This window comes from Lagopus leucura, unplaced genomic scaffold, assembly GCF_019238085.1.
Source record: "Lagopus leucura isolate 7727_CA_CO unplaced genomic scaffold, USGS_WTPT01 Super-Scaffold_100001, whole genome shotgun sequence".
Classification (NCBI taxonomy): Eukaryota; Metazoa; Chordata; class Aves; order Galliformes; family Phasianidae; genus Lagopus; species Lagopus leucura.
In genome coordinates, this window is record NW_024962262.1 from 44,142,494 (window position 1) to 44,158,877 (window position 16,384).

General features: G+C 38.3%; 1 protein-coding gene across 1 annotated transcript in view; it reads right to left on the bottom strand.

Annotated features, from left to right (window-relative positions):
- Positions 1-4,467: 4,467 nt before the first annotated feature.
- GCC2 (GRIP and coiled-coil domain containing 2) overlaps positions 4,468-16,384 on the bottom strand; it is a 30,692-nt gene continuing 18,775 nt past the window's right edge. Inside the window, exons 17-23 of the mRNA XM_042867030.1 lie at positions 16,030-16,151; positions 13,928-14,104; positions 12,255-12,472; positions 11,102-11,296; positions 10,214-10,353; positions 9,038-9,239; positions 4,468-8,168 (exon numbers count right to left, since the gene is read on the bottom strand). Of these exons, the coding sequence (XP_042722964.1) occupies positions 8,098-8,168; positions 9,038-9,239; positions 10,214-10,353; positions 11,102-11,296; positions 12,255-12,472; positions 13,928-14,104; positions 16,030-16,151 (1,125 nt within the window). The 3' untranslated portion in view covers positions 4,468-8,097. The remainder of the gene's footprint in view (positions 8,169-9,037; positions 9,240-10,213; positions 10,354-11,101; positions 11,297-12,254; positions 12,473-13,927; positions 14,105-16,029; positions 16,152-16,384) is intronic.

Consider the following 16,384-nt stretch of genomic DNA (forward strand, 5'->3'; position numbering starts at 1 on the left):
TGGTTCTGTGATCTTCATAGCTTCAGCTATAAGGCTTTTTTTGTAGATACTCCTCGTAAGTGCATCTGCCTAGAGAGACAGAAGATGATAAGAAGGTTCTATTTGAGGGCTGCCCAGACTTCTTTCCAGGCTTACATTTCAGTGTTCCTACTTCAGACAGTGAATATTTGTCCGAACTTTTGCTTTCTCTCAGAACTTTGTGAAACTGCAGGTGCTGTATCCTTCCTCACATTGTTATGGACCCTGAGGGCCAGAGCAGACCCACGTTTGCTTATACTGATCAATGGATTTCAGCCATCAACAGTGTCAACAGTCTTTATATCACACTTTCAAAGCTTTGAGGTATTCAGAGTAGGGGCATCCTTAAGTGTCTTTTGAATAATTTTTCAACACACAGTTTCCAAGGAAATGTTCATAGCAAAACTTTTAATGAATTCACAAGTTACAAATTATTTAGGTTTCAAACTCTAGCTCAGCATTAATTACAGAAAGAAAGAAATTTTGGCCACTCTTTGAGCTCCATAACAATCTTTGCTACCTTTGTACTTAGTATATAATTTGCTCAGAATACTGACAGCTTTGTTTTAGTGATCACCCTGACCTTGTGAAAGCAAAGGCAAATTACTGCTTCTTGCATTTTAGCTGTGCCTGGCATATTTGGCTCCATCTTCCAAATATGGAGCCAAATATGGAAGATGGAAAGAGGTTGTGCAGGAACAAGGACTGATAACGTCTGATAACTGCTGATAACATCTATTTGATGCTACCAGTTAGAAATACAGACACCTATCAACAGTCCAACATCTGCTCCATGGTAAAAGTCCTGCAGTGGGAGTCACGAGTCACACATCTTTCTATTGGTGCATTTAGAACATCTGTTGCTTTGTATGGTGGCTTGAATGTTTTTGCTAATGGCATTATTCGGAGGTGCTTTAAAGAAAGGATGAAGCTCAAGAGTCAAGAAGGACTGAAGTCAGCCAAATAGCTCGGAATAACTAGAGAGGAAACAAGTTACAACCCAATCTAATTGAAGAATGTCATTTTTCGTTTTTTAAACTGTTTGTCCGTGCAGTTTCTGTTCTCCACAGAATCTCTCAATATCTCTCAGTAGGTTTCCTCTTTTTTCTCAAAATTCTCCTGCAAGAAAAGTTTGATATATGCACTGTTCCCCAGCTGTCTGCAAATGATTGGTTTGAGCAGTTTCCAAGAGCAAGGCTGGTGGAGAAGGTTGATGTGGACCCAACAACAGGAGCTGCTGAAGTCTCAGTTGCTTCCACTTGTTTTCATCCCGTTTGCAGGAGTCCACAGGCCTCTGCCTGAGGTGCTGCATGATCACCCCTTTGTGCCCCTGCAGGAGTGCGGTGGCTTTGGCCACAGGTTTAAGTAATTCATGTGGATCTCTTAAACGTTAACTAGTCTGTATAAATATTTAGCTACTAAAAGTCAGAATGATATGACAGGCCTTCTCCTTTGCCAGAAGTAATGCTGAGTGTCAGCAGCTTGACTCCACAAGAGGGAATAAGGAGAGTAAAGCAGCACTTAAGGTAAAAGCCTTTTCCTGGAGTTGTGTAACATTTTCCATGGATTTTATTTTTGAGATGTTTTGCAAGCTACGAATTGCAAGAGATCCAAGAACTAATATGTGCATCCACTTACAAAAAGGTCTGAGTGTTCTCAGAACAATCTTCGATTTTCAAGCAATTAAGCTTTCAGATGAGACAGTAAAAAAAAAAAAACCTTAAATCCTAAACTCAGCTGCAGCTGCTATCCAATAACTATCAATTTATAACACTTTCAGATGCCTTTACAGGAGGATTTTGGGGCTGTATCCAAAATAGCACGCTGCTTTGTACACTGATTACCTTAGATTCTTAAGAAGCCTACAGGCATTCAACTGACAGCAGAAAGAATAAATGATTTGCAGAGATACCAAAGAGGATTTGATTATTGAAGCAGTAACTAACTGATGTCTATTTTTCCATTTTGCTTTATGCTATCTTCATTGTACAATCCAGCCCATGTCATTTCACATTTTGATCATTTTCACTCATAGGAAGGATGGATTTGTTTGGCCTTTTTTTCCAGAAAAAGGCATTAAGGGACCTAGTTTTTGATCTATGGGGACATGTAGCTTTGGCCTATACTAAACCAAATCTGTTGAAAAGAGGTACTCTGTACTGTGGCCATTCTTCCATGAAAAAGCTTAGGAATGCTGTTATCATATCAGGAAAGTTAGAAGAACCTTTGAGTGCATTTGGTGTACAGACATCAAGACTGAGCTGTGTTTAACAACTGAGTTTGCTTTTGCTGTTGTGAGACAGTTTCATTTCCATGGCTTTGTTACCAAATCTAAAACAGAAAATGAAGTTGAGCAATTCAAAACCAACAGTAGAATGGAGACTATTTACACTGCAGCAAAGAGAACATGAGATTAGAAATAGTCCAACTGAGACATCCATTCCTTTGCTAATCTGGTAGACTTTGGCCCCCAGAAGTCTCACCTTCTGAAATGAAACGTTTGTGGAACAGCAGTAAGGCTCCTACAGCATAGGTCAACTCAATCTAAACTGCAACGAGGACTCAGAAATGAAAGGCAGAAATTGAAACAAAAACATTCTTTTGATTCTGTAACATGCAGAGGAAAGATTTTTAGGCATCACAGCATAGCCTGCTTTCAACAAAACAGTTTTCAGAGAAGTATTCTCTGGATTTGTAAAAAAAAGGGAGAAGAGCATAGTTTATGCCTATAGCTGGGACATTGCCTCTAGTTTTACATCTGTCATGTCCTAAGATTAAAGAGGTACACAGGCAGCATCTTCACAGATGGAGATGAAGTGTGACTCATCACAGCCAGAGCATGCCCCAGCACCAGAGCAAAGATATGGTTATCTTTCTCTTTGGTAGCAGTTATTGGGCTATAAAGCTAAATAAATCTTCAAAAGCAGTGGGCATGAGAAAGCCAAGTGCATTATTACTACTATTCCCCAAACAAAAAAGGCCAGTACAGTGCATGAGGTAGGCATCAGGTAAGCTAGTTTCAGTCCAGCACAAGTCTTCTGGTGGTTTCCCATTTTCCTTCATAAGCAAGAGAAAGAAAGCCCATGACCACAAGGTGCGGGGGACTTCGTCTTCTTCACATAGCAGAGAACCGTGAGCCTCACTGCTGGAAGAAGCACTGAGTTGCTCCACAGACACCAGCCACTGCATGGCTCATCTCCTTTACTTTGGCATCAGCAAGGCACCATTACCAGTTTGGTAGTGCCTCTGTGCAAACCCATAGCCACTAGTGATCTCAGAGCTGCGTAACACTGATCTCTACCTTACTTGGTGCTGCCTGGCCCTCCGTCCCTTCTCCATCCCCCCTCCCCAGTATTTCAGCCAGTATTGCTTCCAGCTTTTAAAATATGGAATATGGAACACTTCTCATGAAATGGTGGATGTGTTATTTATTCTTGTGGTTTCTCAGCCTTTGGTTTGTGCTGATGCAAGACTGAAGGCATTTACTGAATGGTGGTTCAAGCTGTCCTCATTTTCCACTTAACAGTTCTGCCCAGGACTTCAGTAATCGTCCTATCTTCGGAAAATTATTGCATCCTACATTTTGTTCCATATAACAGTATCTTTCCATCTTCCAGAGAAGGAACTTGAACAAAACCAATGGAAGAGGTGTCCTTTGACTTCACTGGCAGCAATAGGGCAAATGCAGTAAGAAAGCTGGATGCATAGCTCAGTTAGAGGAGAAGCACATTGAAACAGCAGGGATATTATGAAGGCCAAGGTACCAGCAGCTTCAGTATCCTGCATAGAAAGGGTACTCCTTGTGTGTTTTGGCCCTGAAAGAAATAAAAAGGGTTCTTTTCATGACTAAAGTAAATCTTAAATAGAGATGCATTTGATACATGAAAGAGCCATCATGGCGTGACTCAATGGGGCAACCTGATCCACAAACAGGAATGTTGGAACTAGATGATCAGAAAGGGCCCTTCCAACCCAAGCCTTCAGTGACTCTATGAATCTCTTGACCGTAAGATGTGCCTTCTCGTCTATGCAAGACAGTATTCTATTCAGTTCTGCTTGAAAAGTAGCCAAATTATTTTTTTTCTCTTCCCTTAAGCACATATGCAGCATCTGAAAATTGTTTGGCTTACAAATTGATCTTAAATTTCAGGCTTCCTTTTTTTGACTCTTATATCCATTTGTTCTTAGGTTAACTTCTTTTCACACCTTGATTTTTATTTATTTTTTACAAAAGAATAAAAATTACCTTTTCCATTTTCCTCTTTTGTCGATCCAGAAATATCCATCACTATTACTGTGTTACAAAGTAGAGACCACAGTACCCACAGCTACTGTACCAGACCTTCTCTTGAATACTACAGTAAGCATCCCCGTGTTTTTTCTACCTTGCACCCAAGTAGTATTTTCTCAGCTAAGAACAGGCATTCAGAGAAAAAGAAAGGCACGCTGTTGCATAAGGATGAAATTTATTGAAGCAGTGGCCACATGAAAAAGGCAGCACAGTCATGTTTCCAACCAAAACACTTATCTATTCAAACTAGTGATTCTGAAATTACTACAACAAACATTTTTACCTCTTCATGCATTTGGTTTTTCAACTTATGGGTGTTAACTGCTATTTGCAAGGCTCTGTTGGGAGATATTTTCACAGAACTAGTAATAGTGGAGCTATCACATAGTTAAGGAATTATGGTGCTCTAGGTGAAGCCAAGGCAAAAGCTGGAGGAGAGGTGGTTAAGCTGCCTTCCAAGGCAGTTATTAGAAACTAATAAGGTCTGTTAGGTATCTTCCCCAACTACTTCAGGATTTCTGTTATCAAAGCACAACGACGGAGGGAACAGAGAAAGGAAGATCTAACTTCAGAAAAATGTTCTAACCATATATTCTTCTGTTATACTTTGGGAAAGAGGGGTCAGGTCAGGAAAGAAAACCAATTCATTTCTCCCATGTACCACTCTAACACTGGCTCCCCCTGGCCATTCCTGAGCCCTTAATCCAACTGGGCACACCTACACCGCAGCCTTACAGATTCTGGTCTTCCCGTGTTCCAGACAGAGCACATTTGGCTTGCACAGACAGGGCTCTGTTCTGTCGAAAAAAGAATGCAGAAGGCACATCCATAACCCGTTTTTAAGCCCATGTAGGTAGTTAAAAATGCAGCTACAGTGCACATAAAGAATAATTCTGAGTTTCTAGGACTTTTTTTTTTGTTTTGTTATTAAGTCCCTATATATACTCTGCGTAGTGACAATATAGTCTCATGTTTATATTATTCCTTTCCATCCTGAAGGTAGGGCTGAAGGCAGGCAGATAGAAGAATAAAATTTGGTCCTAAGCTCATGAAATCTTTGGGCAGGGGCTGCAATTTCTGGGAAATATTCCAACAAATACGGCAGAAGGGGGAAACAAGGGGGAGACAAGGGGGAGACAAGGAAAGAAATAGAACCAGAAAGCAAAGTCAGCACAGTGCTCCTCCAAAAAAAGAGCACTAGTATGTCAAGAAGCAGCAGTACTAGTTACCATTTTAAACTGCTTTCTGAAAGCAAATCACAGCCACGATGCTGTAATGTTACAAATGCAAATTCATGACATATAAAAACTTTACTATGCAAAATAATCCTGTGTCCAGTCCATACTCTTCTAATGCCATTTACTGCAAGTGCACATTAAACCTTGATATATCTACTTACATCAGTTTTTTGCCACCGAGGTTAAGTTCTGGCAATCTTTGCATCATAACACAACTTAGTAGCAGTTATTAAAATATTTTTAACATTAAGACCTTAATCTTCCATTAATAAAATATATATATATATAGTGATGCAGGAGGTGTCCACTACATTCATAAAGACAATGCTTGAGTTTTACTAAGATCAGTAAGTGTGCAACTCGGACCTGGAAAAAGAAGTCACTAAGCAAATGGTACTTAGTACAGCCAAAGATAGGTTGTTTGCATGCATTTATTCACAGTTCACAGTGTTAAATCTACAGTTCTGAAATATGTGCATTTAAAAAAGGAACTGGTCACAGATCTCTGGAGGCAATTGAGCAGACATTGTGCAGAAGGGACTAATTCAGGTCAGCTGCAAACTCAGTTTGAACTAAGCTTTAAAAAAAAAAGAAGTCACTCGTGCTTCTATTGTTAAAATCACAGCAGGAGAATGACTTACACACATTTTTATGTGTATTTGAGCTCTCTCCCCTAGCTCTGCTCTAGCATTCTTTAGAGTGACATTAACAAAATCCAGCTGCAAACAAGAGTTAGTATTAAGCAGAGATCTGGAGCAAATCACAAATGTTGAAGGTATCATTTCAGTAACACATGTAGCCTCATGCTTGCTTTCTGCATCTCCAAACTACAGATGCCCTATGCTATTGGTTACCAGTTCTGTGATCTGAAAGTCCACACAGGGCGTTTTCACTGGTAGCACAAACCATGAAGATTCCAGTTAGAACATATAATGGAAGAAAAATAAATTGTGCTCAAGACTGTGGAATTAAAATAGCTGAAGTCTGTTGAATGTCAGTTGTTTGTCAGTTGGAAATACATACCAACAGCAAAAAACAATGATAATAAATTGTTCAGTAACTGCTTTTACTAACAGTGCATGCTGACTTTCTGTTCTTGAATCCAGATAAATTTCAGCCCCAAGCGAGGTAATATTAAAGGAATGAGCATCAATCTGCAGGGCCTCAACTAAGATGGGCAGGAAAGAAAGAATACTATTTAGAATTGATATGTACACCAGGAAAGGATTCAATGTAAAACTGTGGGAGAGGGCATACTGGGGAAAAAAAAACAAACTCCAAAACATCTGTAGTTGAAAGGTAAGCAGGGTAAAGAAATGACATGTAAGCACTTCAGCAATTTACAAATAAATTAAGATAGTGAAAGGCAGCATGGCCTAGAAGGGGGAAAAAAACAAAAAGGTGTTGGGTTGATAACAGGAGAAATAGCTCAGAGATTTATCTTCTGGAAAACAACAACAAAGGAAAAAAAACAACAAAACCCAAAGAGACTGGAACAGAGATTAAATCATCTGTACAAAAGATTTGTGCAAATGTAGTGTGCAAACAGAAGTGACACAAGAATGTAACGTCTTCAATCTTCAGGACATTTAAAATGTACACCTACTGGTGGAAGCTCTGTCCTTTTCTTTCAAATGTTACCACAAGGGCTCTGATGTACAAACTCATGATTCCTCCTTTAGTATCTTCTATATGACTAAGTACAGGTAGAGCCTTTTCATTTAAGTACAGGCATCACTACAGTAGTGTAACATTGCTTCCTGGTCTTGAACACACACACATCCAACCTCAGGTTTAAAAGCTGTATCTTAAGTTCTTTCTCCTAAAACTTCAGCTCATTTATGACCACTGGTTCTTGGGGTGCTATCCCAAGACTTCCAAAAATGCCATTAATCACCTCTACAGTACCATGCCATAGATGTGCCAAACGTTGTATTTTATATAATTTTAGGCCCTTTTAAGTTCTGTGGGCCGCTGCCTTCATATTTTCTGTCGAGCAATTCTGAAAAACATAACTAAGACTAAAAATTTAGTCAAAACAGAAAATCCCTCTTCTGCTCACAACTGACCTTACATTTTGTAAGCATCACCAGAGAGGAAATAACTCGTAACTCCTTCAACATGCACGAACCATATAGGCTAGCAAGCTGACAAAAATTTGTGAGGAACTGTAAACACTTCAAAATGCTTTATGTCTAGGTATTCCAGTAGCTATATTAAATCAACTTTTTCTTCAAATCAGCATTAAAAGACCTGTCACAAGTGTGTCAGATTCTGTTTTAAGCAATTGGCAATTAGCTTGTTGCTTCTCATTATACGTCTGCTCATCAGCTTTGACAAGAAGTTCTCTGCTGCCAGAATGTGATACAGAATAGTCTTTCAGAGCTGACGAGGTGTTCTTCCTTCAGAAGAAACTAAAAAGCTGAAGATGATACACAGAAACAAAACCCCAGAGTTCAACATTGAAATACCAGTGGATTGTTCTTCTACTTTAGGATTTCTCTTTTTGTAATGGTGGAATGCATTTAAAGATGCAGCGCTTCCACTGTCTCATCGAAGTCCAGACCAGCTGTGAAGGTACGAAGCCCACCCAGAGGACCGTGAGGAACTCTCTTCCTCACCTGGAGGAGGAGAAATACATTCTGTAAGTTTATGAGGCTACACGTTACACAATTTGGAAACCTGATCTTCATTTTTCCTTCCTCTGTCAAGTTTTCAAAAGCTGTTCTTGTCAATTTGATGAAGAGGTAACATTCAGTACTTACACTTTGCAAAAGATGTGGACTTTAATCACCCAGTACACTTTAACGAAACCATTTCATCATCTTCCTTAAGAAAAATCCAGCCAGTGCTGATTAGAATGCCAAAAAGCATTGAGATGCTATAGGTTTAGTTTACATATAATTTTTCCAAACGCAACGCTTATCATGGGATGGATTATGGTGTCACTTACACGTGCTTTTCTTCACTAGTTTAAAATGCTCATATACACACACACTGTACTTCTTTATTCTTTAAGTAATTCTTAAATCAAGTATGCTAATGAAGTACTAGAAACTAGCTCGTTATTTACATAACTTAACAAGATCGTATCTTTAAAAGGAATAGTAAAGGGACAAACAAGGCATCAGAGTATTTAAAGAGTAGCCAGAGCATTATTATACATTATTACAGCTCCTGGGTTTATTTCTTTCAAAGGCTCAACTATTCCTCCTTCCTCCCCTAGTTCCAAAGGTTCTTAATCAGAAAGCATATTTTGCTGAAAAGGTTTTTTTAAAGCTAATTTATTGAAACTAATATTAGGTCTGCAGTAATGCCTTGAGAGGACCATTTTAATTAACTTTTTAAAACATCTGCCAAGAAAATAATTCATTTTTTTATGGGAACCTCTATTTTAAGACCAGTTTGACAGAAATCTTTACTAAAACATATGAACACGTTACATTACAACTTACTGTCATTTTCTAAAATGTGCCAGAACCCCACCTACCTTGGGCAATTGCAACCAGCTTCCCTTTCTCTTCAGGGCTAAGTTGCAACATGGTGTCTATTACTGGCAGCAGCCTTTCTCTTTCACTTCCTGATTTTAGGAATATGAACTGCAACAGAACATTCTTTAGATATTCTAGATTAGCCACAGACTTTTCTCTCTCCTGGTTTCGTTCCAGTCTTCTTATTTCACTTTTAAGAAGCTGCAGGTGACAAGGAAAAAAATAAATTAATAAAAGACCATGCAATGTTTTTTTGCATCATGAGACGAACACTTGAAGAAAGGTATTTTGAAGAACTAAAAGGAAAATTATGCAGCTTGCTTGAAAAAGTATAGCATATGTGTAATGAAGTATTCAAAGCTAGGCTGGATGGGCCTTTGAGCAACCTGGTCTAGTGGTAGGTGACCCTACCACCAGGAGGTTGGAAGAAGGTGATCTTAAAGGTCCCTTCTATGATTCTGGGCAAAAACCCAATGAAACCTGAACAGCTGATAATATCCAGAAAAATATAGAGAGAGAGATTAAAAATAATTTATTCGGATAAAATCTGTCCAGTAATTAATAGTGAGATACAGTGCTAAAATTCACTTTCAATGATAAAGAGTTCAGAAGCTAAAAAAGTAACTTGGATCAGAGGTTTAACAACATTATCATGCATTAAGAAATCATAAAAGAAATGTTAGCCTGTTTTGAGAATACGTTACCTTTAAAAATGTTTCAAGAGAAACCCTGGAGATGTGATCAAATACAACCAAATTTTGTTAGTACGAATACCTCTAAACATGCATCTTCTTTTATATTAAGACAGGTAAAAGGGATTATAGGGAGAGAGACCAATGTTTCCCTTGGAATTTACTGTTTTTAGCCAAATGCAAACAGTAAAGGCTCTTCAGCAGATATTAAACTTCCAAACTCTGCCTTTTTAGTAGAACTAGTAGTAGCTTTTATTTCCCTTCTTCCCCTAGATATGAGAAACTGGGGAAAAAAATCCTCAAGTAAGCTTTAGAAGTAATAACTACTCTTGTGAATTTAAAAAAACCCTCAAATTAAAGTTCTGTGTTCCCAAATTTCTATAGACTGCCATTTTCTGAAACAGATTCAGTGTTAAACATTTCATTTAGGAAATACACCATACAAATTACAGCTGTCCCCACATTTACTGCATGCCTGCTGACCTTTATTTGCTCCATCAGAATTGCATTGGTCGCTTCTGATTCACGAAGTAATTCGTTCAGGTGATCAGCACTCTTTGTTGTTGTGCTTAGTTTCTCAATCAGTTCATCCTTGGTGAGCTCTGTTTGCCACTGGGATGTTTCTGCAGTGAATTGAGAAAGAAAAGTGAAGGAGGAGGAAAAAGGACTTACATCTACTTCATGCTAAGTTAACATTATGACTTGATTAATGTAGTTTCTAAGATGTACACAGGAAATGAAATCCATGCAAACTCAGACTGCCAACTAACATCATCATTTCTGCTGCTGCATGCTTGTTTTGTGATTTATTTTTGTACATCCACATTTTTTTGAACTGATTTGCCAGTCTCCTCGTAAGTACATCAAGATACATGGATTTAATTTACCCCCTGCTTTCCACTCATAGATGAAGATTTTTCAACATTTCTCCACACGGTATTCAGTAGACTTTCAAAAATATGGTTAGATGCTACCACTTATTTGCCTACTTTTTGGGACGCTGTTCTTCATGCTACCTTTCATTTTCCTGAAAAAAAATATGAATAAGTTCCTGTTCTAATAAACCACATTAAGTTGAACAATTTATCCTTTCATTAACAAGTCTCAAGTAGAGACTAGTCATTTTGCACCAGAAGTTCAGTAACCATTCACTGACATACTCATCCATCCTCTTCCCTTCAGAAAGTTAAAAATAGGAGATCTCGTTAATCTGTATTCAAGGAGAAGACCCATACAGAAATTCCAGACAGTGTATACTCAGGGCACTAATTAAATGTCTGTGCTGCAACTAAAAGCATGAAGAACACAACATTCTCATATATTTTGAGGGCACAACCTCCAATGCTTACAAAAGCCACATGTTCTACCTACCCGGTTTTGTTTCTGGAGAGTTTAGAAGCTGCTCCAAGGATGGTATGTAGGTGCTGGCTGAAGAGACAGACTCGGTGTCTGTTGTTTCCATACCTTCTCCTTCCTCCCTTGCTACAGCATGCACATCTAGAACAGGAAGGTCCGTGTTTCGCCGTTCTCTTAAGTTCTTTGGTACAGGATTTGAAACAGCTGGACCTGAAAGATACTGATGTTTGTCACTGAAATAAAACACATGTACACCTATGAAATAACTCAAGCTATCTCAAATTGGAAAGCAATATGTAATCTACGGACTTGAAAGCTAGACACAAGCAAGTAATAGAGCCTTTTACCTCCAGATCACCATTTCAGTCAAAGCCAGTTTCCAAATCTGATCTTAATTAGCAATCTTCATTCAGGGACTATGAAACCTTAATGCATCATACCTTGCAGATGCTGAAGCTTTGATAAGAGTGCCAAGTGTTTCTGATGCAAAACAGAATTAGCTTTTCTTTCAAACAGTCCTGTGGGTGGTGTAAGTTAGTCTGCTGTAATGCTTTGTGTGCTATCCTGCTGATTCAGTACACTACCAGTTACTGCAATACAGCTAAGTAACATATGGAAAGAGCAACTTAAACTGTTACTGTTTCTTGGCAATTATCTGACTGCATCCTAGTGAGTAACTACACAGATTTTAAAAAGGAGCACTTAAGTCAAGCAGAATAGAATTTTATATTAGACATGGGAGCAAATAGCAAGTATACCAATAATAAATATTGTTAAAAATCTTTCAGTATACTCTTGTGTAGCTTTACTCATCATACTGGAGGGCAGAGACCTGTTGAGCTCTCCAAAATCTGCGACAAACAGATGGGAAGAGCACCAACTATTTACAAAGTGATTTCTCTCTATCTGTCTTCCAATGCAGACACTGCAGAAAACTTAACTGTGATACTGATTCTGGAGGTATGGTAATAAGAAGACCTCATTCTTTACCTGAAACCAGAGGACTGATATGACTTACTATCAATTTTCCACAGTAACTTTCTGTTGTATTACAGAACCACATACTGTAACTGTGTTTCCACTACAGTCTCAAGTACAGTGTCAAGTACACATATTAATCTCCAAGAATATATAACCCAAGAAACCTGGTTTCATGACCAAAAGTTACCTCTAGTGCTTGGTTCACTCTTGAGTTGGAAAAGCTGAGCTTCTACCCTGGACAGTTGCTGCTGAAGTGTCTCTACTGTCTTCCTGTGTTCTTCTTGCAGGTTCCTGACTTGATCTCTGAAATTGTTCCGGAGTGCTTCATTCTGGGCTGTCAGCTGACTCAAAGCCTGAGCATGCTCTGTTTTCATGACCATATTCTCAGACTGTATTGTGCAGAACCTGAAAACAGCATAAACACAAAATACAAGAAACATGCAACAAAACTCATTCTCAACACAAATTTGCCTACAGTTTAAATTAATTTTCAGTCTTTGTATCTTAGAATGTCTGTTTCACTTTTTTCCCCTACTTTATCTTTTCCCGGGGCAAATCTAAGAGTAAAACAGTGATGTTTATCACCAATCCTAGGAATGTACTGTGTGATATAAGCTTTTGACTTCTATGTCAGAAGATAAAATTCAGACTTTGGGGAAAAAAAAAAAAAGGAAGTAGAGACAGGCTGTGGTCTGAGTATTTTGCTGTGATCTGAACATTCTTTAACTGAAAAACTGCAACATAACCATTTATCCTCATAACACACACATATTTCTTTTCCCTTACCATTTATTTACCGAAGATCCATGAAGGACTTCTGAAAATATTGATTTCTAAGAAAAGAGGTTTAATTACTTGATTAACTTTAAACTTCAGAACTCGGCGCGAAAGAGGGTAGGATATCATTCATCTTTCTTGGCAAGAAAAATGTCAGTACACCACATCAATTGTAGTGAATTTGGAGGCACTCCAGAAACAAGACAAAATTGTCAGAAGCAATTAAACAAGTGCATGTATGGAAACACTAAGCATAGAACTTGCCCTTATAAGTGTATAAATTTAAATTTGGCCAGTGCAGCAAAGAGCTAGCATTTCTGGCTATGAAAGGAACCTACTGTGGTATAGGTGGTTTCCAGAGGAATGCAAAAGGACATGATTTAGGTGATTCCAATGAATCATCATGTGGATATCAGGAAACAGCACAACAGATTAAGACAAAGAAATCAACAGTTTCTAAGACTAAACTGTAATTTCTAATGAACTTCTCATGAATTTTTGTACCCTAAAAGAAGGCATGGAAGAGCTTTTCTAAGAGCTCAAGTAAATACCTATTCATGTCATTTGTCAGGAAATTACACAGATTAAATAGATTACTTTTGTTTTGAAAGAAGTAGGAAATTATGATTGTGGCAAGCATACACTTGAAAAAAATACCTTCTGTAAAGAGGGTACTTGGTGGATATTTTGATGTTGAAATAGCTTATCTTTAACTACAGTATTATACTAAAAGGAAACACGTGCATAAAATATTGTTGAGCAGTCCAACACAAACGTAGTGCTGAGTTTAAGACATAAAAATAGTCAGTAAATTCAGCATGCTTAAAAAAATTAGCTTTAAAAACTTGATATTTAACAAGTAAAAAGCTATCAGAAATCTCATATTTCCTCATCAGCTACTACTTTGTTTTCACTGCTGGAACCTCTGAAGGCTGACAAAAAGTAGCAAATAACACTTCCCAAAGTTCCTTTAACTTTCTCTAAATTTACACCCTCCCTTTGGAAAGCACTATTTGAAGCCAGCAGCACAACCAGCACTTAAGATTCAAACAAAATAAACCATCTTTCGTCAGCAGAGCATACTTTTCACGGAGTTCTGCCTCTTTTGCAACAGTCTCTTGCAGCATCTTATTGTGCCTTTCCAGCAGGGTGTCATGTTCAGACTGCAACGCCTGGAATTCAGCTGCATTCATCTGTAAATTATGCTGAGTTTCTTGTAGCTTAACTTTTAGTTGTTCTATCACCATTTCCAATTGTTCTCTACAAGGGAAAAAAAAAATACATTTAGAGTTAACTTATTATTATACCCACAATGTTTTATGTAGCCAATCTGAGTTTTTTAAGAATTTATTTCTGTATTTAAATTACCTCCAGCACTGTGAGCAAAATAACCTCAGAATGCGACCACAGCAGAAATGATTAGGAAAGACCTGATTACATTTCTATATTGTTGCAGATGAGTTTAATCACACCCTGCATGAACTGATGGAAATGTACCAACTGGGGTAGAAGGTGTGACCACTCCTACTTTCTGCTTCAACTCAGTTTGAATCATAATTGAATCACAGAATTGTAGAATGGCCTGGGTTGAAAAGGATCTCAAAGATCACCCAGTTCCAACCCCCTGCTATGTGCAGGGTCGCCAACCAGCAGACCAGGCTGCCCAGAGCCACATCCAGCCTGGCCTTGAATGCCTCCAGGCATGGGGCATCCACAGCCTCCTTGGGCAACCTGTTCCAGTGTGTGATCTCCCGCTGTGAAAAACTTCCTCCTAATATCTAACCTAAACTTCCCCTGTCTCAGTTTAAAACCATTCCCCCTTGTCCCATCACTGTCCACCCTCGTAAACAGCCATTCAGAGGAATTAAATGGAAGAACAGTGTGTGGCATGCAGGTGGGAGAAACCATTCCTTCTTGAAAGTGGTAGAGAACAAAACAGAGTTTTGTTCGTTTAGTAAATGCACATCAGTTCAGTGAGACTGAAAGCAGTAAACAGGAAGTGGGTGGAAGTGACTGGCAAAAAGACTGGCAAAGGTGTAGAAAGCAGCATCAATCCAAATAAGGTAGATTTCTGACCAACAGAGTTGATATTGGTAAATCATTCCTTTGAAAATTATTTATTACTTGTAAAAATTATTTTTTACTTGTTCATTTTGGAAGCACAGTAGCCTGCTTTCACAAAAACCTAATAGTTGAGCTTCTTAAAATTCTGCAAGCAGGAGACAAGAAAAGCAACTCTTGCAATTTGCTTGCTTCAGAGGAGATGTATTAAACAAACCAAACAAACAAACAAGAGAAAAAACCCAAGTCCTTTAACAATACCCAAGTCTCCCTCTGGTGGATTTTCAGCAGCATCTTTACGTACTAAGATCTGTGTCAGAAATGACTTTTGACATCTTATGCATGAACATCCAGTCTGTCACTATGGTCAGCTACCAATCACTTATAAAAACAGCTTACAGAAGCTGATCTCTTTGAAATGAGATTCAACCCCTGATGTGAAATTGAATTTATGTGGCTTCCAATTATACTTAAATGATCTTGGAGTAATCTTTTTTTCAACACTTTCCTTCTAAAGTAGCTGATAAGAAAACTGTTAAAAGTCTGCTAGAATTGACTGAATGGGCAGCCAGGGCTTTACCCACACTACAACACTCCTTCCTGAAAAGGATCCAAGTGAGTTCAGCTGAAAAGTACCAACTGCTGTTTACTTCTCTTAATTGGAAATAGTGCTTTGATTCAGTGCTTTATTGTCAGAGAAAATGTCAGGTTTACTCAGTTATGTTGGCTAATTCCTGCTCCTGAGAAACATGAGAGACTTCCTAATACCTTACTTTTCCCTCTGTCTGAAACAACAGGTAATCTGCACAGAAATAAATCTGTTAGAGACAAAGCAAAGAATTACAAACTAGCACAGTACCACTGACAGCTGAGATGTGGTACAAATGAATGATCTGCTATTCAGATGGGTACAGCCATGGTTAGAAAGCAATGTTAAAGATCAGACAGCTCTAATTTTATACACACAATTTTTTCCCCTCTCAGACCAAATTATCAGAGGCAAACTGCCTCCTTTCCAGTATTTCTATACTTAAGAAAAAGCTAACTAGTGGAACTCACTAACATTAACAGCATAACCCAAGCAGCAGTATTTTTCTGTATGGATCTAAAAACTCTGGCTTTACCTTTCTTGTTTGGCTCCCTCAGTTTCTGTCTGAGAAGCAGATTTATTTTTTTGTTGTTTTAAAACATTATGAACACGAACTTTGTAGCTCTCAAATTCAGATGTAACAGATGCCTGCTCAGCCTATGACACAGGAAAAAAAACCTCTTAGTAAGTTATACTATTGACAGTTGCTCACCTATTTGCTCTAAGACAAAATGCATCTTGTACTGAAAAAAAGTCAAATGAAGAGCTATCAGTTCCATTTTCCTCTTTTGAATGGACAATTTAAATGGCATCATGACAGACCATGCTTTTTTAGATCGTAATCAAATCAATTATCAGTCTAGAAACTTGAAAACAGTAAGTCACCGACA